Source organism: Natrix helvetica, assembly GCF_964273705.1.
Source record: "Natrix helvetica genome assembly, chromosome: 1".
Taxonomy (NCBI): domain Eukaryota; kingdom Metazoa; phylum Chordata; class Lepidosauria; order Squamata; family Natricidae; genus Natrix; species Natrix helvetica.
The window spans coordinates 300183330-300209315 of NC_138548.1; the positions used below are offsets into that span (position 1 = coordinate 300183330).

The 25986-nt window shown below is 42.5% G+C and overlaps 1 protein-coding gene across 1 annotated transcript in view; it reads left to right on the forward strand.

The window, feature by feature from the left end:
• Positions 1-692: 692 nt before the first annotated feature.
• TWF2 (twinfilin actin binding protein 2) overlaps positions 693-25986 on the forward strand; it is a 73987-nt gene continuing 48693 nt past the window's right edge. Inside the window, exons 1-2 of the mRNA XM_081944411.1 lie at positions 693-1016; positions 23056-23133. Of these exons, the coding sequence (XP_081800537.1) occupies positions 776-1016; positions 23056-23133 (319 nt within the window). The 5' untranslated portion in view covers positions 693-775. The remainder of the gene's footprint in view (positions 1017-23055; positions 23134-25986) is intronic.

The following is a 25986-nucleotide window of genomic DNA, read 5'->3' on the forward strand; positions in this document are numbered from 1 at the left end:
TCCCTTTTTGGTGCTCGTTGCAACCATGAGGGAAGTGTTTGGTTTCACTCGCTGTGCTAATCCAGTTTCCTCACAAAGGGTAGCCAAGCTTGCCTTTATAGATAACCCAAAGGGGTCTTCTCACCGCCGTTACTCACGAGGAAATTAGAATAGAATAGAATAGAATAGAATAGAATAGAAATTCTTCATTGGCTGAGAGTGATTGGACTCACAAGGAATTTGTCTTTGGTGCATATGCTCTCAGTGTACATAAAAGACAAGATACATTCGTCAAAAATCATAAAATACAACACTTAATGATAGTCATAGGGTACAAATAAGTAAACAGGAAACAATATAAATATAAATCTTAAGGATGCAAGCAACAAAGTTACAGTCATACAGTCGTAAGTGGAAGGAGATGGGTGATAGGAACGATGAGAAGACTAATAGTAATGCAGCCTTAGTGAATAATTTGACAGTGGTGAGGGAATTATTTGTTTAGCAGAGCGATGGGTTCGAGGAAAAACTGATCTTGTCTCTAAACTCTTCCTTCTCTTTTCTTTGTATTAAACGGTCCAGCAAACGGTTCTTCTCGGAATAGCTCAGAAGGGCCAAGCCGCTCCATGCCACATTATTTCAGGCGCCGGAGTTCTTGTGCGGATGCTACTCTTCCTCTTCCCTAAGAAACCCGAGATGCGTGGGCTTGGGGCTGCGCACTGCTCTGAATGAAGCGCGACTCCCTCCCCGCCTCCCACACGGCGGAGCTCTCGTTCCAGATCCGTGGGCGACAGCAATGAATGGAGGCCTCGCTGCAGCGCCGCCCCTCATCTCGGAGCGCCGCTCGCTTGGCGACACGCTCGGCCTTGCCTCGGGCGGCTCTCGCCCAGCCCCGCCAGCCCCAGTCAGCAGGAACCCGGAAGCAGGCGGTGCTGCAACCAAGCCGTTTCCTGCGCCAGAGTCGGAGACGGGGCTGAGCTGCGATCTGGTGAAGCGGAGCAGTTGCGGAGCCATGACTCACCAGACCGGCATCCACGGTAGGAAAACGAGGAGCCCTGGGAGGGGATGGGCGGGGGGCTGCTGCCACCTTTTGTGCCGCCCCGGAGATCTCGCCAAGCGGCCCGCCCAAGCCGCTTCTGCCCATTCATACCGGTTCCCCCGGCTTTGCCTTGGTGGGTGGCCGTCCTTCTCCCCCAAACCTCAATTCTTCTTTCCTCCTGCTCCGTTCCCGGTTTTGGGGGTCGGAGAAAAGGGGCTCCGACACGCGAGCTCGGCCTCGATCATTCAGACGACTCTTCCTCCCGGTTGATTCCCTTGGTCTTTCACGCCTGGGGTTATGAGTGACCCATCTGCCTGTGCGGTGGAGAGGGGAGGCTTTTTGAAGCAAAGGTGGGCACCTTTACAATGAAAAGTAATTCCTAGAAATCTCTCTCGCTGCTGTGTGGGTGGTCGTGATTACCAAGGATACCCCACAGCGCCCCATGATTTTTTTCTTACATGATAGCCACCAGCACCGTACTAAGTACTAAGCCACCGTTTAGTAAAGGGGTTGTCTACACCATTTATTTGGAGGTAAAAGGCATCATCTCCTTAGCCCGTGCTTATCCGGATGTTCTAGCAAGCTTGAGCACAGTGATCCTTGCTAGCCTGTAATTATACATACATACATACATACATACATACATACATACAAACATACATACATACATACATACTTGTTTTCTGTTTTACGTGTACATTTCAGATTGAACAGAAGGTTCCTTCTTTCATTTCATATCTTTGGGTGCAGTTGCTGATGGGATATTGTAGGTACTCAATGCATTTCTCTACTCTGCAATGGATCTGAGATGTGGCAGCCTGTTCTGGTTGCTGCTGTATAAATCGCCTAACATGTTGGCTCTGCAGTGTGAATCATAATTGCCGGAGCCATTTCCCTCACCACATGGAAGCGGCTCTATGGTCTTACAGTATGTCTCTGCTTCCTTGTATCTTTAGCATCCAGAGGCTAAATCTTAAGCAGTGTCTTTCTGCATGTTCGGATTTTGTTGAAATGCACCACAGAATTACTGTGCTACAAGAAGTAACTATAATTAAAGATTTGACTTGGAAAGCTGTCAGAATGGGATTGCATCACTACAGTAAATTATACATGTATCAGCTGCACAAATCAAATAGGGGTGATTATAATTGGCCTGTCCTGAACCTCTCTCCAGCCCCCCCCCCCCCATCTTTATCTTGCTTTAACAACTCACTGTGAATTTTCAGTTTACAGTGTCAGGCTATGGGAATACATGAGGCCTACTCTAGCTGTTTTCATAATTCTGTCTCTAGACTTAGCACTTTTTCAGTAGTTGGAAGTGTTGCATGCTGCTAATTTTAAAAACAGTGCAATCTGTATAAATGGCTATAATCCAAAAGAGTGAGAGACTGATAGTAGAGCAGCAAAGGTGCAATCTGATGTAAAAGGATGAAGCTGACTTGCAAGAACTGTGTTTGAAAACCAGGAAAATATCTAGTGAGTGAGGGGTAGTGCTCAGAACTTGTAAAAGTAGCAGTATTGCTGGGCAGTACTTAAACTAAGTTACATGCTGGATTGACTGAATGGCTGGGTGAATCTGCATTTTCTCTGAAAGAAAGAACAATCTCATGGATATTGATGGTTTAAGCATCATTAGCATCATTATGTTTGTTACAATTTTCTGGGCTTCTTGGATTTGATAAAGTTCAGCTATTTAAAACACCCTCCTTTCAGTTAGGGTAGATTTGGCAAGATTACAGTAATAACAATTTAAGGTCAATTCATAAACTAGCAGACAAATGCATTTTGATCACATGACCAAGTCACTTTTTTCAGTGCTGTTGTAACTTTGAAAGGTTACTAAATGAATGGTTAAAAGTTGAGGACTACCTGTATATTAAAGTGTATGTATATAGTAACTTTGCAGCTGATTTTACAGTATTGTATCACAAGGAAAGTATAAGTGTTGGTATGTATGTTAGGAAAAACCATGGCATGTTAGTATGTGGTTTTTGTCCTGTGGGTTTGCTCATCCCTGATCTGCCATTCATTAATTATTTACTTGGGTTTTTATGTCATTTCAATATTTTAATCAGATCAGTGTTCAGTTCTAATAACTAGGATGGAAACTCTAAAATGGTAAGCAATAGCATTATACTGTAATCAGTAACATAATGCAGAATAATAATAATAATAGCAAAGCATGAAATGATACCTATGGACCTTCTAATCATCTGGTGTTTCCTTTCAGCCCTGGGAGCAGCTAAAATTACAAGTCCTTTCCTTTGCCACAAGCCTCAAACAGCCTTCTGATATAATAATAGGGATGAAGACTTAATATCAACTTGATGTCATGTAATCAAGCAATCAAAAGTGCTAACCGCTTTTCTGACTGATTTTACCCTAAAACTGAAATAAGTTCTTGCTATTTCTCTTAAAAGTTTTTGCCATTTTTTAAAAATTCCTTATTATCTCTAGAGTCAGTTTGGTGTAATGGGAAGCTAGTAAGCACCAGGCTAGTAGCCTGGAGACTGAATTGTAGTCATGCCTTAAACACAAAGCCAGCTAATTGACTTTAGGTCAGTCACTGTCTCTCAGCCCTAGCAATGAGCAAACACTTCCAAAATCTTGCCAAGAAAATTGCAGGGACTTGCCCAGACAGTCTCCTGAAGTCAACTATGACTTGAAAGTATGCACACACAACATATCATCTTATACTATTTTCTGTCAGAGTTTATACTATGGTCTCATTAGAAAAAGGGAATCTCTTTTCACCTTCATTGTCACAAATCTTTCTGTGCTCAGTTGTGCCTCTGTTAAGATTTAAGTGTTGGGAGAGAGTTTCCCACTTGTATGCATGCAAAATGTAATAGCTTTCTATAGTACTCATTCTTTTCTTTTAGTTCATCATGGTCACTGCCTTGGATTAAATCTAGATACAGAGAGTCTTCAATTTACAACCATTTCTTTAGTAACTGAAGTTACTGTATTTTTTGGAGTATAAGACGTACCAAGATTTTGAAGAGGCAAATTCAAAAAAATGTTTTTGCACTCGGCAGACCTCCCAAAAATGGTCTGTTTTTCGCAAAAATGGGCCCATTTTTTTGTCAAAAAAAGGGGCATGCATAGCCTTTAGGAGGCTTGTAGAGTGCTCCTGGGGGCTGGGGGGAGCAAAAACAAGCAAAAACCGGCCCGTTTTTTGCTCATTTTTGCCCTTCCCAGCCCCCAGGAGCACTCTACAAGCCTCCTAAAGGCTATGCACGGCCATTTTTGCACAGGGGGTGGGGTTTCAAGAGGCAAAAAATGCTGCATTCAGTGTATAAGATGCACCCAGATTTTCACCCTCTTTTTTGAGGGAAAAAGGTTCGTCTTATACTCTGAAAAATACGTTATATCAGCCCTGAAAAAAGTGTCGTATCACCAGTTTTCACCTATCACCATTGCAGCATCCCCACGATCGTGTGATCAAAATTTGGGCACTTGGCAATCGTGCATCTTATACAGTTGCACTGTCCTGGGGACATGTCAACACCATTTCTCAGCTGGCTTCGACAAGCAAAGTCAAAGGGAGAAGCCAGATTCGCTTAATGATTGCATGATACGCTTAACAACTCAAATGTTTCACTTAATAGTAGCAAAAGGTCATAAAATGAAACACAACTCACTTAACAACTGCCTTGATCAAGGGAAATGTTGGGCTCAGTGTAGTGCTTATGTAGTGCTTATGTGTAGTGCTTATGTAGTCATAAGACAAGAGCTACCTGTATTTGCCTCTCCTCTCCTGAGAGGAGAGTTCTTCTGAGACAATTGTTCTATGGCACAATCCTTTAGAGCAGGAATTGTCCGCCTTCTTTTGCTCATGGCCCCTTCTGAGCTACTGTACTATAAGCTACAGTAATATTCAGCTGCTGAAGTTAGCATACATATGTGAAGATTATGACAAATTGATCACATGCCTGGCAGTTACGTTTGGGCAATCCCCTGGAAATATGGCATGGCTATCTGGATGGCATATCCTCCACATTGAGAACCATGATTTAAAATATATTTGTTGTAGTTAGTTACACAGCTATACCAAATCATCCCACTTTTTATTTCCCCAAAAATGCCTGCAATGGTAATCCATCAAAACCATGGTGTTGAATAAATAGCGGTCCCAAATGAAATGACATTAGTGTGGCAAATAGAAGTTAGATTGTAACTAAAGATAGATAGTCCTCTTACTTGCATGACTAAATAGAGAAGGTAAATCAGCAAGAATCAAATGGAGTAATGCTGAAGTGAAAACTGGAACGAATCTGAGTTAATCGAAATAATTAACTCCTTTCCTATCTCTTCCTCCTCTACAGCCAGGAGAAAGATTATGCTGCTAACATTTGATTTTTCTTTCTACTAATCCTCCTTAGTTTTTATGTATGGACCAGAAATTACAGTTTGCTTCATGCCTGTTTCATAACTTGTGATTTGCAGTTGGCTTAATTAGAAGCAGATCAATTTGTTAGAACAGGTTTCCTTGGTGTTTTTTTTTTTTTTTTGCTCTAACCAAGTTTGTGAAAAATGAAATTAAACACAGTGGAATCTCTCTGACAGAGCAGGCATGGAGAACATATGAGCCCAATTCAAGTTGCTGCTTATGCATATTTTTCTAATCTGGGCAAAATTATGGGTAAACCAGAACATTTGTGTGAATGTGTTTCTTATTCAAATACGTTAACCTATCCTGCTGTTTCATGTAGGAAATAATTAGTTTTGATCCCAGGCAAAAGTGTTTCTGCTGTTCATATCCTTTTTGATAGTTTTGTGCTTATGCTGGCAAATTGCCCTAGTGAAGCCTTTTGGGTAAAAGCCATGAGTCAAATCCTGTTCAAATATTATTATGCAAACAAGTCTGAAGGAAAACAGAAGTGAAGCATACCGATTTGTTCCCTTTTTACTTATTTTCCTATAGCTGTGAAATGCTCAGAAATTAATTTTCTAGGATATCTGTACATTTGCGTATTTGAAGTGGTGAATTATTTGAGTACAACACGGTGTGATGTTTTAAAGAAGCCTGTTTTGAAGCTGTTTGCTGCACAGATTGAGCTAAAGTAATCCAACAGGTTGAATGACCTCCAGAGTGAGTTCACCGTGCCACAGACATCCGGGTGTGAGTCCCTCGTCGTGAGATGGGGCCCAGGGAGGCAGTTGGGCCTGCTGATAGTATACCTGGCTCCTCGCTATACGTCAGCGGCCCTGCCCGAACTCCTTGAGCTGATCTCATCGGTGGCGGTTGAGACCCCCAAACTTTTAGTGATGGGGGATTTTAATCTGCCGTCGATGGGAGAAGCGTCTGAGGGGGTTCGGGAGTTCATGGCTTCCATGACAGCCATGGACCTGACCCAGTTAATTCAGGGCCCTACTCACGAGGGAGGCCACACGCTGGACCTTGTTTTTGTCTCTGGCCAGTGGATGAGTGATCTGGGAATAGGGGATCCAGCCATTATTCCCCTGTCATGGTCGGATCACTCACTTCTCCGGCTGGACTTCCCTGGTGCTACCCCCCGCCGCGAGGAGGCGGAACTGGAAGGCATTAGATGGTTCCGCCCCAAGCGCCTGATGGAACCAGATAGGTTCCAGACGGAGCTTGGGCCACCTCCTGTGGACCTGACCCGCCCCCGAGTGGAGGACCTGGTAGACGCATGGAATAGTGCGACTACCGGGGCCCTAGACCGGGTGGCGCCTTTGCGGCCTCTCCTGCGGTGACGAACCACCCTAGCCCCTTGGTTTACCGAGGAGCTAAGGGTGATGAAACGCCACAAGAGACGCCTAGAGAGTCGTTGGAGATCCTCCCGTTCCGAATTTGACCGAGCACAGGCACGAGCCTATTTGAGGATGTACCTTGTGGCATTAAGAGCGGCCAAACGTCAACATTGCGCCGCTCTTATTGCGTCCGCAGATAACCGCCCTGCCGCCCTGTTTCGGGTGACCCGCTCCCTCTTGTTTGAGAGATCGCGGGAAGCCCCTTTACAGGGTAGAGCAGAGGAGTTTGGGAAATATCTACAGGACAAAGTCGCTCAAATCCGGATGGGATGGGCCCCTTTCAGTGGTTCAGTAGAGACGCCCGTGGCGAGTATTGAGGGACCGCTTTGGGAGGAGTTTGACTCGGTTGCCATCGAGGATTTGGACAGGTTGCGTGGACGTCTGCGACCCACCACATGTTTATTGGACTCGTGTCCCTCCAGGCTTGTACTGGCATCCTGGGAGGTTACGCGCGACTGGCTCCTGGGCCTGGTGAACGCCTCGTTGGGTGAGGGGTCTCTACCGGCCGCCTTGAAAGAGGCGGTGGTGAGGCCCCTGCTCAAGAAGCCTTCCCTGGACCCAACGGACCTAGTCAATTATCGTCCAGTCTCCAACCTTCCTTTTTTAGCGACACAGCAGTTCCCACGTCACCTGGAGGAAAATGATTATCTAGACCCGCGCCAGTCCGGCTTCCGACCCGGGCACAGCACGGAGACGGCCTTGGTCGCATTGGTTGATGATCTCTGGAGGGCCAGAGATAGGGGTTGTTCCTCTATCCTGGTCCTATTAGATCTCTCGGCGGCGTTCGATACCATCGACCATGGTATCCTGTTGCACCGTCTAGAGGGGCTGGGAGTCAGGGGCACCGTTTTACGGTGGTTTGGCTCCTACCTCTCTGACCGGACGCAACGTGTGTTGGCAGGGGAGCAGAGATTGACCCGGAGGCCACTCACATGTGGAGTGCCACAGGGATCGGTGCTCTCGCCTCTCCTGTTCAACACATACATGAAACCGCTGGGCGAGATCATCCGTGGTTTTGGGGTGGGATATCATCTGTATGCTGATGATACTCAGCTATACATCTCCACCCCGAACCACCCCAATGAGGCCGTCGAAATGATGTCCCGGTGTCTGGAGGCCGTACGGGTCTGGATGGATGGCAACCGACTAAAACTCAACCCTTCCAAGATGGAGTGGCTGTGGCTTCCGGCCTCCCGGTTCAACCAGGTGCTTCCATCTCTGGCCATCGGGGGCGTGCAACTAGCCCCCATGGAACAGGTGCGCAATTTGGGCGTCCTCCTAGATGCCCGGCTGTCCATGGATGACCATGTAACAGCCGTGGCAAGGGGGGCATTCCATCAGGTCCGCCTGATGCGCCAATTGCGCCCCTTATTGGACCGGGATGCCCTACGCACAGTCACCCATGCGCTAGTGACGTCTCGCCTGGACTACTGCAATGCTCTCTACATGGGGCTTCCCTTGAGATGCACTCGGAGACTACAGTTGGTCCAGAACGCGGCCGCGCGGGTGATTATGGGGAGGACTAGATACTCCCCTGTAACACCTCTCCTGCGCGAGCTGCACTGGCTTCCTGTGGTCTACCAAGTGCGTTTCAAGGTTTTGATTGTGATCTTTAAAGCGCTTCATGGCACAGGGCCTAGTTACATGCAGGATCGCATCCTGCCCCACACATCCCTACGACCAATTCGCTCACACAGAGAGGGACTTCTCCGGGTGCCGTCCGCCAAACAGTGTCGGGGGGCGACACCCAGGAGCAGAGCCTTCTCTGTGATGGGCCCAGCCCTGTGGAATGACCTCCCCCGTGACATCAGGATTACTTCCGATCTCCGCTCCTTCCGTGTACAGCTGAAGACCCACCTCTTTCAATTATCAGACCTGGCTCAATCGTAATTTTTCTTACTTCTCCTAACTGTCTTTTAAATTTTAAATTTTAATTGTATATTGGGTTTCTTACAATTGGGGTATTTTAATGGTGATTTTTAACTGTCTAAATGATGTAATTTGTTACCTCCTCCGTGCATGTGTGTCTTGTATATATGTATGTTTATGTGTTTGTATACATGTTTTATGTTCTATATGCTCCATTGTACGCCGCCCCGAGTCCTACTTGGAAAGGGAGCGGCTAATAAATTCAAATTATTATTATTATTATTATTAATACGTCAAAATATGCTTTAATAACTTTGCCTTTTCACTGGCTTATTTTAGGCCAGGGATCAGCAACTTGCGGCTCTGGAGCCGCATGTGTCTCTTTCATCCCTCTGCTGTGGCTTCCTATCGCCGGTCAGCTCCACAATGGATAGTTAGGACAGGTAGAGGAAAAAGGACATCGGGGTAGGAGGAGACTCTATGGCGGGGGAACTGAACTTCTGGTTGGCAGAGGAAAAAGGACACCACACTAGGAGGAGACTATGATGGTGGAACCGGACTTCTGGTTGGCTCCAGAATTGAATGGGGGGCTTCTGGTTGGGACCTTTGTGGCTCTTTGTTTAAGGTTGCCGACCCCTGCTTTAGGCTGGTTGTCCAGCCTGTGATACTTGGGACTGAAAATGCAAAGTCAGGGTGATGACTGATGATCCGTCATGAAAGGATTCATAAAATTCTAACATGAAAAAGAGAAAAAAATTAGATCTCTTCTGCCTAGCATCCATTTAAATATGCAGAGAGGGGTATATTGTGCTAAGAGGAGTCCTATATGATTTGGAAACCTACAGAAGGCCCCCATGATTGCCTGATGGAATTAACACTTTGATACTTCTTCCAGGTACAGTTTTTGGTATCATCAAGACAATAAGGAAAGCTGGACTTAAATATTTTTTCTTGACAGTAATTACTTCTTTGAGTTCGTATAAGCTTATGCTTATGTCATCAGTGATTATACTGCATCAGTAATTATAAATAAGATTTCCTTTTACTGGTCTCCTTTTTTGTTGCCTTCCATTTTTAAAGCATGAGGAGTTTTCCTATGGCTCTTGCCTTTGCGTTATTAACTGTTGGCTGTCACTTCACTGTAGTTATCTTTAACCGTATTAGCTTTCTATGTGCAGAAAATCCTTTTTAGACACGCGGTGTCTTACTATATTTTAAAGTAGCATACGCCACAAAGACTGTGCCATGACCTATTTCTGCCCACATACATTAGTATCCCAGGGGATGGTTCAGTTTCTCTTGCTTGTCCTCTGCTTACCTCCAGCTGTGTGACCCGGTTCCTAACAGGCCACTGACTGGCCCGAGGGATTGGGGACCCCCTGCTTTACATGGCCGATGATAGAATGGTGCATCTATTTTTGGGCTGCTTGATCTCTTAGCAATTTTCAGTACCATGACCATGATATCTGTCTCGGCCACCTTCCAAATTGGGCTTCATTTTATGCCAATTCTCTTCCTTCCTCTTCTTAATTTCTCTGTTAGCAGTGATAAACTGACCTTGAAATATTGACCTTCTCAATGATACATCAGCACTGAAATGTAAGCTGTTTGGAAGTAGCCTTATAAGCAAATCAGATGGATCCAAGATATCCTTCCTCTCCTAGACTTAAAGGGAAATTAGAACATAGTGTTCTGTAAGTGTGATTCAAAATCCTTAGTTACTCCTTTGGATTTAACTGCACCTAAACTTCATTGTTTTATAAGCCTACACTTGGGCTTATAATTCTTCAGAAATACTAGTGATTCAGAAGCAAGTAAATATCCAGTCAGTTGTTTGCCTCAGTCGGATACTGACAATAATTTTTCCCCTTGTGACCATTACGATAAAGATGCTGACTAACTTTACCCTTAGATGTAATAAACACAAGGTACCAGCAGACAAATATTGCCTTGTACAGTCAGTTGGTTTCAGTATTAAACTTTTCTAAGATGGAAATTGATACCTGACAGCTGTCAAGCATATGGTAGAAATTATTGATACCGTTGTTAGCTATTTTTTCTCCCAAGTTGGTTGTATCAAGCGAACGTTTTCACAATATTGCTCTAGTCCAAATATTCAGTTCTCTCCAAATCCCCATGGAGTATCTGACATGGTATAGCTCTAGAATGGTGAGTATAGCATATTGTCCAGTCTTCAGATATGCCTTGGTGAAAAAAAACCACCAAAGATTTGATAGGCATTTATATTTTCCATTATGAAGCAAAGGCACAAATCATCTGTGACTTCCATGGTAGTTTTTGGACAGCATGTGAAAGAAGCTGTAACAACTGGAGGAAATCGGGAAAGAAGAAGAGCCAATTGAAGTAAGTTCAAAACAGGAGTCCATGAAGCAAAGCTGTCATAGGGAACTAGAAATTCAGTGTTTCTAGAAATCCATCACAAGTAGGACCTTGGAATAATAGCATGAAATGTACTACCTACTTTTGCAAACCATGAATTGGAAATGAACACAGCTATTTGAAGCCTTTTTAACAGTCATCACATCCAGAGGATTAAAGATTGATAGACAGAGGCTCAAGTGTCCTATCAGGAGGACAGAATGATTTGAATCAGGAAGGCATCCATTTCAGAGTTCATGTATTATTGAATCAGAAGTGGTTGGTTACCGCTGATAGACAGAGCAAGAGATGCTCAGTGAAAAACTAGGCCTATTCTCTCCCAGTATGATACTTGTATATCTGTGAAAAGAGTATGTGCTTACACTTGTGATTAATGAATCAATATCACTGGCAAAGGTTTTAAAGAAAGTAGGACAAGCAAACTATGGGGAGATATTTTTATTTTCAGCTCAAACTAAATCAAAGTGCTATAGATGGGGTTTTTCGTCAGTTCAATCGTATCAGATTCTCGGAGACTGTCTGAATAAGTCTCTACAGTTTTCTTGACAAGGTTTTTCAGAAGTGGCTTGCCATTGCCTCTTTCCTTGACCTGAGAGAAAGTGACTGGCCCAAGGTCACACAGTTGGCTTCATATCCAAGGCAGGAATGGAACTCGCAGTCTCCCAGTTTCTAGCTTGATGCCTTAAACCAGGGGTGTCCAAACTTGGCAACTTTAAGACTTGTGGACTTCAACTCCCAGAATTCAGAATTCTCCCAGAGCTGGCTGGGGAAATCTGGGAGTTGAAGTCCACAAGTCTTAAAGTTGCCAAGTTTGAACACCCCTGCCTTAAACACTGCACCAAACTTGCTCGTTGGATAAATACACTTAGTTAAAAGAAGAGGGTTTTATTGTGGGGACAAAACTTATTTAAAATTCTTATTTAAAATCCAGTTAATGTAAAGTCCAATTTAAAATTCCCAACATTTTGATGTTGGGAAATTTCCTTAATAAGCTTTAAGAAAAATGGTGGGCCTTTGCTTTAGCTAAAGTTCTAACAATAGAGACCTAATGTTTTGCTGTTAAATAGAGCCTTGAGTTTTGGCAGCGTGACTATTATGAGATAAACGCAGGAACAAAACACAGCACATGGCACACAGAGCTTTTAGACAATTAATAGTGGTTTATATATACATATATACAGATAGACACATGGTAGATAAATCTCTTACCAGCTATGGATACAAGGGGATACAAGGAGAGAAATAAGACACACAACGAGGGGGGGAAATGCCCTCTAATGGCCACCTATATATAGACACCTCTTAAAACAGTAAATCACTTGTGTGGACCCCACCAGTGTCTTAAATAGGCTATAAATGTATTGCTGAATCATCCTCATTGAATCAGTTTACAGTTCACACCTTAGAACCTTACATCAGCTGGCAGCTATTAAATCCTCATTGCCTGACACTTTATACAAACAATGACATTAATCCAAATCCTTAAATCATTTAAACCATCTCCTTAGAAATGAGGCATAGATTTTTGTTGGTACCTTCTGAATTTCTGCAAAGATATTAAGCAAAGCCATTGAATCATGGCTAAATGAAGGAATTCATGACAACAGCATGAATACCTAGAGCAGACAGGATTGCAGAATCATCAGGTAAAAAGAAGGGAGGAGGCTTATGTATATATATATAAACAACAATTGGTCTGAGGATGTAACTATAATACATAAATTATGTGATGAAAATTTAGAGTGTTTACTTATGAATTTATTCTCCACCAGAGTTTTCCTCATTTCTCCTAATTGCTGTGAATGTGCCTCCACAAGCTTGTGTAAACAAGACATTACGAACTCTAGCTGATTAGATTATGGAGGCTGAAGCCAAATACCCAGATTCACTGGCCATTGTTCTGGGTAATTTCAACAAAGATAACTTAAGGAAAGAGCTTCCAAAATATTTTCAGCATGTCAATTGTCCCACCAGAGGCAAGAATACTTTTTAGACCATTGCTACACAACACTAAAAGATGCTTATCGGTCCTTACCATGAGCAGCTGTGGGCCACTCTGATCATTGCACGATTCACCTTTACAGACAAAGACTTAAAGCCACGAAGCCGACAATTAAATCAGAGAGGATTTGGATTGAGGAGGCAAAGTTAAAGCTACAGGCTTGCTTTGACTGCATTGACTGGAATATTTTTGAAGAAACTTCTGCAGACCTGGATGAACTCACAGATACTGTAACATCGTATGTCAGCTTTTGTGAAGACCTATGTATACCGACCAGGAACTTGCGAATATACAGTAACAATAAACCTTGGTTCACAGTTAAACTTAAGCAGCTATGTAGTTCCAAAGAGGAAGCCAACAGAAAAGATGATAGAATGTTGTACAATCATGCCAGAAATGTATTAACAAGGGAGATCAGAGCAACAAAAAGAAGCTACTCTGAAAAGCTAAGGAATCAGTTCTCAACAAATGAACTAGCAAACATGTGGAAAACTCTTTAAAATATCACTGGTTACAGCATTTCAACAAAATCCAAGCATGCAGAAAGACACTGATTAAGATTTAGCCTCTGGATGCTAAAGATACAAGGCAGATGACCTGAACGTGTTTTACTGCAGGTTTGAAAGGAAACTACAGCCACTTATCTCCACAACCCCCATCTCAGACACAACAACAACAGCCAAACCTCTTATAACTGACCCCATCCCTTTGGGTTCACAATCCCTGGTGATCACAGAAAAGGAAGTACAAGATCTATTTCACAGACAGAAGCCAGGAAAAGCATCAGGCCCAGACAAGATAACTCCTTCTTGCTTAAAAGTCTGTGCTGACCAATTGGCCCCCATCTTCACCCGAATCTTCAACCAATCACTAGAGATGTGCCCCGTTCCTTCTTGTTTCAAACGCTCCACTATCATCCCTGTGCCGAAGAAGCCCTCCATCAAGGAACTGAATGACTACAGACCAGTTGCTCTAACATCTGTAGTTATGAAAACCTTTGAAAGGCTAGTGATGTCCCACTTAAAAACCATCACAGATCTGCTGTTAGACCCCCTGCAATTTGGATACCGAGCAAATAGATCAACACATGATGCTGTTAATATGGCTCTGCACCACATCCTACAATATCTTGAATCTCCAAAGACCTACGCAAGGGTCCTCTCTGTAGACTTTAGTTCAGCATTCAATACCATCATACCGGACATTCTTCTAACTAAACTAAATCAGCTAGCGGTACCTGAACACACTTGTAAGTGGATCACAAGCTTCTTAATAGACAGGAAGCAGCAGGTGAAGCTAGGCAAAATCACATCAGATACCTGTACAATTTACACAGGAGCCCCCCAGAGCCTCTACTTCTCTCTGTATGCCAATGACTGCATCTCAAATGATCCATCTGTTAAACCACTGACGTTTGCAGATGATACAACAGTGATTGGTCTCATTCGAGACAACGATGAAACCGCATACAGACAGGAGGTTGAATAACGAGCCTCGTGGTGCGACCGGAACAATCTGGAACTGAACACACACAAAACCGTAGAAATGGTGGTAGACTTTAGGAGCAACCCTCCCATACTACCACCTCTTACAATACTAGACAACACAGTATCAACAGTAGAGACCTTCAAATTTCTAGGTTCTATCATACCTCAAGACCTAAAATGGACACCTAACATCAAAAACATCATCAAAAAAGCATAGCAAAGAATGTTCTTTCTGTGCCAATTCAGGAAGCTCAAACTGCCCAAGGAGCTGCTGATACAGTTCTACAGAGGAATTACTGAGTCTGTCATCTGCACCTCTATAACTGTCTGGTTTGGTTCTTCAACCCAACAAGACAGATACAGACTTCAGAGAATAATCAAAACTGCAGAAAAAAACAATTATTGCCAACCTGTCTTCCATTGAGGACCTGTATATTGTATGAGTCAAAAAGAGGGCTGTGAAAAAAGGTTACAGGTAACTCAAATCCTGGACATAAATTGTTTCAACTCCTACCCTCAAAGCGACGCTATAGAGCACTGCACACCAAGACAACTAGACACAAGAACAGTTTTTTTCCCGCTAAACAAATAATTCTGCTAAACAAATAATTCCCTCACCACTCAAACCATTCACTAAGGCTGCATTACTATTAGTCTTCTCCTTGTTCCTATCACCCATCTCCTCCCACTTATGACTGCAGGACTGTAATTTTGTTGCTTGTATCCTTACGATTTATATTGTTATTGATTGTTTTCTGATTGCTTATTTGTACCCTATGACTATCATTAAGTGCTGTATCTTACGATTCTTGACGAATGTATCTTGTCTTTTTATGTACACTGAAGAGCATATGCACCAAAGACAAATTCCTTGTGTGTCCGATCACACTTGGCCAATAAAGAATTCTAGTCTAGTCTATTCTATTCATTGAGGACATTTGCCTGTCACTTACTCTTTTCTTCTATAAACAAGGAAATTTTCAGCCTCTCCGTTTAGATATATTACTTACGTCTGTCATCAAAGATTTCACCAAGTATAATTGTCTGCATGCCTTCATCTGTATTTTCACATTGCTGAGATCCAGTCATTAAATAAACAAAAAAAGAGAGGGTGGGACTTTGTACTAATAACAAATGATGATAGTTGGTTTTTTGTCTCTTTCCATTCACACATTCACTTTTCATTCCATTTATCAATTCATGCTTTCAGCTTTTTCGTTTACAGATGCAGGACTATCTCTTTCGAAACTGTTCTTCTTGTCCAGTATTTAAGTCCTGGGTTGGAATGTGTAAGGTTCCTCCCCCTGTGCAAGATTCAGGAAAGGTGAAAAAACATGTGATTTTTTTCATTGTAACACCAATCTTTTGGAATAGCCTTGCATGGGACTTGAATAGTGCCTTCAGACCTGATTTTTTAGAAAGATAGTTAAAAAGGAGCAGTTCAGGCAGGTTCAGGACTTAAAATCAGATAATGAAGGCAATGCTAAAGATGTTTGGAATATGAGTTTAAATTTTGATATTTATATTTTTTGTTATTAATGCATTTGTTGTGGTATGCAAGTAGCCTTCAATTTATGACCATTCATTTAACAACTGCTGAAAGTTATGCCAGTACTGAAAACAGTGACTTACAACCACTGCTTGTAATTATGGCCGTTGCAGCTTCCCCCACGAATCATGGATCATTCTGCATGATTGTGATTCAGGCACTTGGCAACTGGTATGTATTTATGATGGTTGCTGTGTCCCTGGGTCACATGTTCATCATTTATGACCTTCCCAGGAGGCCTCCAACAAACTCAACGAGGAAACTGGATTTGCTATACAAAAAAGGTCATAAAATTGGACGTGACTTACTTGCAATCACCTTGTTTAATAATAGAAGTTCTAGTTACAATTGTGGTTATAAGTTAATGGCTACCTATATAGACACTGCTATGCTTACAGTATTGTTTTGGTAATCTTCTTTAGCTGTAAACCATTATGAGGTTTGGGGACTGTGGTGCATAAATAACACTGATTTCCCTGGCTTTTACTAAGCAACAAAGCAAAAAACTTCTGAACTTTCGTTCTCTCTCATTTCAGAGAGGAAATGCTATGTTCTACATAGTGCTGCAAAATAATCGCTTCATAGTTATTTGTCTTAGTGCCAGGAGTGCCAGTTCTCAATGTATCATTGGTGGTATAAATAGATATTTCTTCAGAATTTCTTTCAGAACGCAATGCAGCCATATAGCAACAACAAACCTTTAAATATTTCTCCGGAGCCTCATTTGATGAATATGTGAAAACAGCCTTGTAATACTTAGAACATTGCTGCTGCTTTTAGAGAGGAAGGAAGGATTCATAGTTTGCAGCTCTGCAGATAAACTGGTTTCCTGACCAGTGAGGAACTGTTAGTTCCATGCTGCACTCTATGTCTGATAGAAATATCATGGCTGGCAAATTTTACTAAACATTAGAATTTACTAACTGAAGACTCGTTATTGTGCAAAAGCAAGGGTATCTATGGTAACTCTGATATTGCTGAGCTAGAAAACCCAGCATCCATAGGAAGCATCCCTAGACCTGTAGTGAGGGATCCTGGGAGAGAATAGTTTAAACATTTAACAGCAATGACTAAAGGGGTGCCTGAGTTTGCCTGCCTTTATCCTAAGCTTGATTTTAGCATAGCATATTTTGTGAACCCAACATTTGTGGTTTATTTAATCAAGCAAACAATGATTCTGTTTAGCCTTTTTACCCAATCACTCAGTGATACTGAAAGATTTCTGAGCTACAAGTTTCTCCTGAGCGCAAGGATGAAAAGAATCTTTCATTCCGCACACATGCACAACTCCTGGGTTTTCTTTCTCATTTTGGAAGAATGTGGACCCCCCCCCCCCAAGGCACTCCTTTAGTCACTGCACTGTGTCAACAACAAAAAAGTCAAAAGGACCTGTGGTCTTTGTATACTGAATTTTGAAACAAGAAGAAAACAGATTGCTCTAGCAATTGCAGGATGTGAAAGAGGAGGGGATACATATGTTCTCTCTCTCTTTCTCTCTCCTTATTTGGGTTGTTTTGCTGGAAGGATTCTAGGCTGAGCAAGCCATCAGTTTAACTTTGCTAGTTTCTATTTGACAGAGATCTACTAAAAGGGCCTTTAATGCAATTGTGTCGCTGCTTCTTTAGAGCTTGTCCTAAATTTTCTACCTTCCCCAAAGTCTCCTGTCATGCACAGCTGGCCTCGGGTCTGTGTTTTCTTTTATTTGAGACCAGAAGCAGTGAGGAAGTGTTCTTGATTGCCCTTATCATAGTGCTGTGATGGTGAACCTATGGCATACATGCTGGAAGTGACACCTAGAGACATCTCTCCGGGCATCCGGGCTGTTGCCCGTTGCTCTTCTGGGTTCCAGCGAGTCAGTCAGCTGGTCTTCATGTGCGTGGGAGCGCCAGAAACCAAAAGAGCAGCTGCCCGGTGCGCATGTGCGTGCTGGGAAGTTGATCTTCCCATTTTTGCTGCATGTATGTGCACCAGCTAGCTCGTCTTCGCACATGCATGCACGCCAGAAACCAGATAGCCGGTGCGCATGCTGGATACCGGAAGATCACTTGATGTCGAAAAGGTTCACCAACACTGTCCTAGTGCCTATCAATGGAAGGAGAGTGGCTTATTTATATCTTTTGTTGTCTTAATGTTGTTGATGGTGTCGTGAAGTTATGTAAGTAATAAATAAATAAAAACTTCCTTTATGCAAAGAGGGATTAGGACAACAAAGTGGGAAAAGTATAGGTAGTTCTCGACTTGCGACCACAATTGAACACATTTCTGTTGTTAACTGAGGAATTTATACATGTTGTTAACGGAGACATTTCAGACATTTAAGTGAGTTTTACAACCTTTCTTGCCACAGGTGTTAAGTGAATCACTGCAGTTGATAAGTTAGTAACTGGATTGCTAAGTGAATCTGGCTTCCCCGTCGACTTTGCTCGTCAGAAGGTCGCAAAAGGCGATCACAAAACTTTGGGACCCAGCAATGGTCATAAGTATGAACCTGTTTCCAAGCAACTGAATTTTGATCACATGACCATGGGGATGCTGCAAAGTTCGTAACCGTGAAAAACAGTCCTAAGTCACTTTTTAAAATACCGTCGTAACTTTGAATGGTCACTAAATGAACTGTTGTAAGTCAAGGACTACCTTAATTCTTCGATGTGCTGACGTGAGAATCCAAAGTCTGGGTATTGACTCCGCCTTCTTCCTTTTAGAGACTGAATCCATTAACTTTTTCAGTCACGCCTCTCTCCTGGCTAACTCCCAGTTTGATGCAGTCTTATATCCGAGAGAGACGTATATAGTTAAGCTAATCAGAATGAAGTTTTGTGTTTACTTTGGATTCTCAAGTCAGAGAGGTTATCAGTGTTTAGTAAGCAGCCTCTTTCAGCCTTCCAAATATCAGAGTGCCTACTTCTTTAAGAGCAGCGGAGGGGAACAGAAATCTGGGACTTTGGAAGCATCACTTCTCGGGAAGAGGGGGAAGGAGCGCAAAAGAAGTGAAGGGGCTTGAAGTGGGGAGAAACTGTTCAACTAAACCTGCAATTGGCCCTAAGATCAACACTGTGGTATCCGTTTCTTTTTAACACCAGTCTTTTGAATTCCTCTTTTGCCTTGATTTTCCTTTGATTGATTTCGTGCCATCAAGTCATATTTCTTACTCCTAGCAACCATGGATAGAATTTCTCCATGACACTCTGTCCCTCACCCGGACTTCCAGATCTTCCAACAGTGCATTCATCACCCCCGAAACTTAGTTCACCTATCTTGCCTCTGATCGTCCTCTTTCCTTCCACCTTCCCCAACATTAGAACCTTCTTCAGAGAGCTGCACCTTCCTCTACGACTGTGGTGGCACGTGGACCCCTCTGTGTGGGCACGCAAGCCGTTGCCCAGCTTAGCTCCACTGCACATGCGCATGCGCCTCCCATGGGCCAGCTGATTTTTTGGGTCTCTGCCGCATATGCGGGAGATGCGCGCCCATTCGCATCCACCCCGCGACCCGTTTTTGGTCCTAGGAGGTTTCAGGGAGGCCTGCTAGACCTAAAATGTGGCACGGGAGGGAGATGTGTGCACATGGTGGTGGTGGGAAGCACGGGGGTCATGTGCATGCGTGGACGTGTCATGGACACATGTACAGGGCCAGGTGCATTGCATTGTGGGTGCAGGCACACGCATGGCACACGTGTACGATTTTGGCACGCGAGGACAAAAAGTTTAGCCATCACTGCTCTAGGATTTATACAGAAATGCACAGATCCAGAGATTGGCATTTTGGGAATATTGGCTTTCATTAACAATACAAATGGATTGACTTATTTATTAAATAGCATACCTCAGCGGTGATGGATTGGGACTTGAAAAGCTACTGGTACATTCAAAGAGCAACTATATGAAGTACAGGTAGTCTTCGACAGTTCATTTGGTGACCATTAGAAGTTACACCAGCAGTGAAAGAGTGACCTGTGACCATTTTTCACACTTATGACCATTGCAGCATCCCCATGGCCACATGATTTACGTTTGGATGCTTGGCAAGTGGTTCCTATTTATGACGGTCGCAGGGTCCCAGAATCATGCGATTACCTTTCGAGACCTTCTGAGGAGCAAAGTCAATGGGGAAGCCAGAGTTACTCAACAGCCACATTACTAATTTAACCATTTCAGGGATTCACTTAATAGCTGATTCACTTAATAGCTGTGGCAAGAAAAGTTGTAAAATTGGGCAAAACTCACTTAACAAATTTCTCCTTTCACAACATAAATTTTGGGCTCGATTGTGGTCATACGTTGAGGACTACCTTTACTTTCGGGCTTCATGAAGCTAGGTGAATACGATGGTTCTCTCTGGTCCAGAACCCACATCTCCTCATGTTTTAACCAATATAAATGTGTGTTTGGGTGCCTGCTGAAAGCCAGACTGAAGATTGACGTCAGCTTTGGATGGCTGTGTTTGCAGTTTCCTGGTTATATGGAAGCATCATTCAAGATGGTCTTGATGTGAAATAATTTTCCTTGTAGCCCATCTGTGTTGTGTGGCACATGCATTTGATGTCCTCTTTGATGTCAATGGGAGGGAATGCAGTGGAACAGATACTGCTTCGGTGTTGATTGATCCTGAGATGCGCTTAGTGATTGCCCCAGCAACCCTTCAGAGCAGCTGTTCGCTAACAGTAGCGAACACTAATCGCTTTCTTTTCTAAAGTAGAGAAACTGGGCGTTTACTGGGACTTTTTTTTTTCCATTTTGCAAATGTCACTGTGGGCCTTAGGCCTTTCCTGCAAGAGGTCTCTGTTATTAAAACTGATTAAACACTCCGGATTGTAACATTTAATATTGACAAGAGATTCATTTTGGAAAGTTTACAGATTCATATAATTATTGTTAAACTTTCTACGTTAACCATGACTTCCTTACAAACTATCGCCAATTTTATACCTCTCTGAAATGTATTCCTGGGAAATTTATTATTTAACCCCTCCAATTACAGGTAGTCCTCGATTTACAACAGTTCATTTAGTGCCCGTTCAAAGTTACAACAGCAGTGAAAAAAGTGACTTAGGATTGTTTTTCACACTTATGATCATTTCAGCATGATCGCCCATGGTCATGTGATCCAAATTCAGACGCTTGGTAACCGGCTCATATTTATGAAGGTCTCAGGGTCATGTGATCTCCTTTCGCGACCTTCTGACAAGCAAATTCAATGGGGAAGCCAGGTTCACTTAACAACCATGTCACTAACTTAACTGCGATGATTCACTTAACAACTGTGGCAAAAAAAGTCATAAAATGGAGCAAAGCTCATGTAGCAAATGTTTCACTTAGCAACATTAACGTTGGGCTCAATTGTGGTTGTAAGTTGAGGACCACCCGTATAGTTTGAGATCCTTATTCCAGTGCATGGCTATAGAACAGATGTTTTAAATAATGATTTTCTGCATAGTAATGTAGTAGTATTTTGGGAAGAAGGATTATACTAAAAGTAGTGGAAAGGTGAAAATAATTTCTGACAGGCGATCCGCAGATCAGTGTATTTATTACTGTAGTTATTTTAATTACACAGTGAAATCAATGATATTGGTTACATTCTATTACGGCATTTGTGCTCTCAATGAAACGAGATCAATGTGTGTCAAGCTCTGACTCACCTGGACATGCCAATCTTTGGTGAACTGTATTCAGAACATTTGGTGGAATTAACATCATCCACAACCAAAGTGATTAAATCCATATGTACCGTATTTTTTGGAATATAAGACAAACCTTTTTCCCTCAAAAAAGAGGGTGACAATCTGGGTGCATCTTATACAATGAATGCAGCATTTTTGGCCTACCAAAACCCCACCCACTTTACAAAAATGGCCCTGCATAGCCTTTAGGAGGCTTCCAGAGTACTCCTGGGGGCTGGGGAGGGCAAAAATGAGAGAAAAACAGGCCATTTTTGCTTGTTTTTGCCCTCCCCCCAGCCCCCAGGAGCACTCCTAAAGGCTATGCATGCCGTATTTTGCTCATTTTGGAGGGGGGCAGCCCCCATAGCACTCTACAAGCCTCCTAAAGGCTATGCATGCCCTTTTTTAAACTTAAAAACGAGCCCGTTTTCATGAAAAATGGGCCATTTTTAGGAGGTCTGCAGAGTGCAAAAACTTTTTTTTTAATTTGCCTCTTCAAAATCTTGGTGCGTCTTATACTCCGGAGCGTCTTATATTCCGAAAAATAAATAAATAAGTATTTATTTATAGTGTGAAGAGTAATGCTATCTGCTGTCTTCAGTAACTGTACCGCTAGTTATTGGTTTTGTGGGAATGGATGCTTTGTTGTTGTTTAAATTTGGTAGCAATGGAAACCATTACCAGCTACCATACTTTCAAGGTCATAAAAACTATCCTTGAAGAATGCACATCAGAAAGGCAGGAAGACAAATGCCAAAGCAGCTCCAGTTCTGATTCCTTTGTAAATGTTTTTCCTCAGCAAGCTGGGCAGCCTGGGGTGGGGTGGGGGGGCTGTCAAAGGCAAAACATATCTATCACAAGAGTAAAATCAGAAGTGTTTTTCCTGCCCATCTTCATCCCATTTTCCAGCCGTCCTCTCAGCCTGCCTGGTCTGCACCGCAGGATATGCTGTACATTTAATAAACTGTCACTTGAGCCCACCTTGCTTCTGGAAGCCAACGGGCTGCTAAATTTGGGATATTATGTTTGTCCCAGCCAAGTATCAAGTTCTCTGGATCACATGTGCTTCCAGCTGGTATTTAACTCTGGAACCTCTGTGAAAGTGAAATGCATACTTCCCCAGACAGCCCCGATCAGAACTAGGGAAATCATCTCCTTTTTTTCATTGCTCTAGTCTTTTGCTTTCAGGTTTCTCTCAGGTTTTCCCCTTTTTTTGCCATTTCTTTTATTGTGTCAGAGAGTGGAATAACTTTGGGATTCAAATTCTGATCAGGATGTTTCTGATTCTTTTAGCCACTACGGAATTAAAGGACTTTTTTGCAAAGGCTCGGAATGGTTCGATCCGTCTGATCAAAATCGTAATTGAGGATGGTAAGTTTTCATTTCCTTGACATTTTCAACCCGTTTGTTAAAACCTGTTCTGCACCTTCCCAGCATCAATTTTAACGGAGTACAGTGGTGGGTGTTGTGCATTCAATCTATCGGTGAGCAATTCTGCTGGAAGCTGCTATAAAATAATTACTCAGGAGTCAGGACCAACAACTGTGACTTCAGGTGACAAGTGTGGAATCAGCGCAGCTGTACATTTAAAGAAGCAAATAATGTTATTAGTTGTTCCTCCCCTTGGCTTCTTTTCCGACAATTCTCTTTGATGTGCATAGTGCATTCATGTTTTCAATAATTATTCCCATGAGTGTCCTGGGAAAAATAAACAGAAACTCAGTAGCTAGAATAAAGGGGTTGTTGTCTGGGCAAGACATGAAGACTTGTTATCTAATGTGATGGTTTTTCAATAAAGCAGTTTTGTCCCAGTTTTTAAATTGCCATCAAAGTGTATGTCTTTTGGTACAAAGTTCAATAAGAACTCCAGCACGGCTGTGTCAGCATTGCCTTAGTTATAATATTGTAGATCCCATTTAGTAGATCCCATTGAGTCCCCATTGAGTAGATCCCATTGAGTTTAGTTATGCTTAAATCAGATTAGCAGATATAGGAATGTTCAGGCTTATGATTTTGTTTGTTTTTATCTGTTTAGACTTTTTTCCCCTGTTAACTCCTTTTAGCAAAAACCCGTGGATTACACTCAGCCCTCAGTACCCCTTTAGTAGAGGAGTGGACACAGCCTACATTTGGAGATTGAAGTTTGGGGTGGAATGTTGCAATGTTTTAAGGGGCAGAATTGCTATGTGAAGCCTTGTAGGCACCAAGACATTCACTTCACACTTTAAAAATCTTCAAGTTCGGAATCCTTAGGGTTTCCCCTAATTGAGATCATAATTTATGCAAAGTTGATAACACACTTTTCACTCCTTAAAACTCACTTCAGTTCCTCATAACCCCAGAACTAGCCCCTGCCTACTCTGGTGATCTTCTGAGGTTACTGGTTATGTCACCTTTATCTCCTGTCTTGGTCTCAGAGTTAAAAAGGAAAGAAAATGGCCCATCTAAAGATCTGAGCTGGGCCCCACTGAACAAAGAGAACCCATATAGTGTGGAAAAACCACCGATCTGTCTAAACTGATTATCCAGTAATAGTTATTATGCTTTGAATGTTGGCTCTTTAATATTGGGTTACCAACCAAATGTAATTATGTGGGGGAGAAAAGTAAGGGCAATGTTTCTCAATCTTGGCAACTTTAAGGCGGATGGACTACAGTTCCCAGATTTCCCTAGCCAGCAAGCTAGGGAGCCAAACAAGTTGCTAAGGCTGAAAAACACTGGTTCTTTTTATGTTTAGGAACAATGTTGTGCCTGAAGGAGCCTCTCTTCATGTTAGAAGCTCCTCCCAATTTGAAAAACCCAAACATAAAATCTTCTCCATGAGAACTAGACTCTTGTTTTTCCAAATTGTTTATATTCTTGTTTACTGGAGATCAGTTACATCCTGGCGGAACGCCATCCCCCATATCATCTTTCAAATGTTCACCTTCCACTCTGCCCTGATGTGTTTATTCTGTTGCATTGGATAATGAATCAGGAAGGTAAACATTTATTCATGACTATAGGCTATCCTAATATTTTTTCGAGTAGAAGCCGAGATCTGCGTACGCTAGAACTCTTTATTATTCAAATTGCTTGGACATTATGTCACTCTCATTAGATTCCTATGTAAATTTCACTACAGGTGGTCCCTGACTTATGACAACAATTAAGCCCAGAGTTATGGATGTAATTCATGGTGATCATTAAGCAAGGTGCCCAGATGATTGCCTCATTTAATGATCACCATCCCGGCTCTCCCCATGGTGGACATTAAGCAGAGCACAGGATGCCTTGGAGTTGGGAGGCCTTGATGCAGGCTTCCCTAGCTTACCCATGACCTTCCTGGGTCTCCCTGGGCCTCCTCCACTCCATGAGGTACCTGTTTCATTGGTCCCACACCAAACACCCAAATGTTATGTATGTAACCAGAGGAGCAGTGCAGCAGCTCTAACTTAAGGTAAAGATTGTAAGTCCCTTCATACAGCATCGTTGTAATTTCAAATGGTGGCTAAACAAATGGTTGTAAGTCAAAGATTATCTGTACTCTATCCTTTTGATTTGTCTCCATATACACAGAGACACATCCATTGGATTCATGCTTCTCCCCCCCCCCTCCCAATTTTTAAAATTTAAATTATTTTACATTTACACACTATTTGACAGTTTATTAGGAGACAAATCCTCATATTGTTTAGGTTATTTCCAATATGCGTGTTATTGCATGCAGTTCTACCTATATAACTGCAATATACTTTTGTAAGTTATTTTAATATGTATTTTTGTACGTTGTTTTAATCAATGTCCTTAGTGTTTGTACTCCTTTCGCTAATACCATATTTTAAGGCATGATATCAAAAAGTGATTATGTGTCAGTTTACCCATGTATACAAGAAAGACAGATTAAAGCAGGGATCTCCAACCTTGGCAGCTTTAAGACTTGTGGACTTCAATTCCCAGTATTCCTCAGCCAGCTTGCTGGTTGAGGAATACTGGGAATTGAAGTCCACAAGTCTTAAAATTGCCAAGGTTGGAGACCCCTGGATTAAAGCAGCCACAGTTTCTTTTCCACCCTTAACTCTAAACCTCTTTAAGTTTCCCCATTGTCTTAGGAATGATGGCAATTTGGCAGTTTATTCAAAGTGGAAGTGTTTTAGATCTTTCTGCACTTAGCTTACCAGCCCTCTAAAAAATAGGCAAAGTCTCATATTCCTTCATGGAACACGATTTTCCAAAGAGTACAGG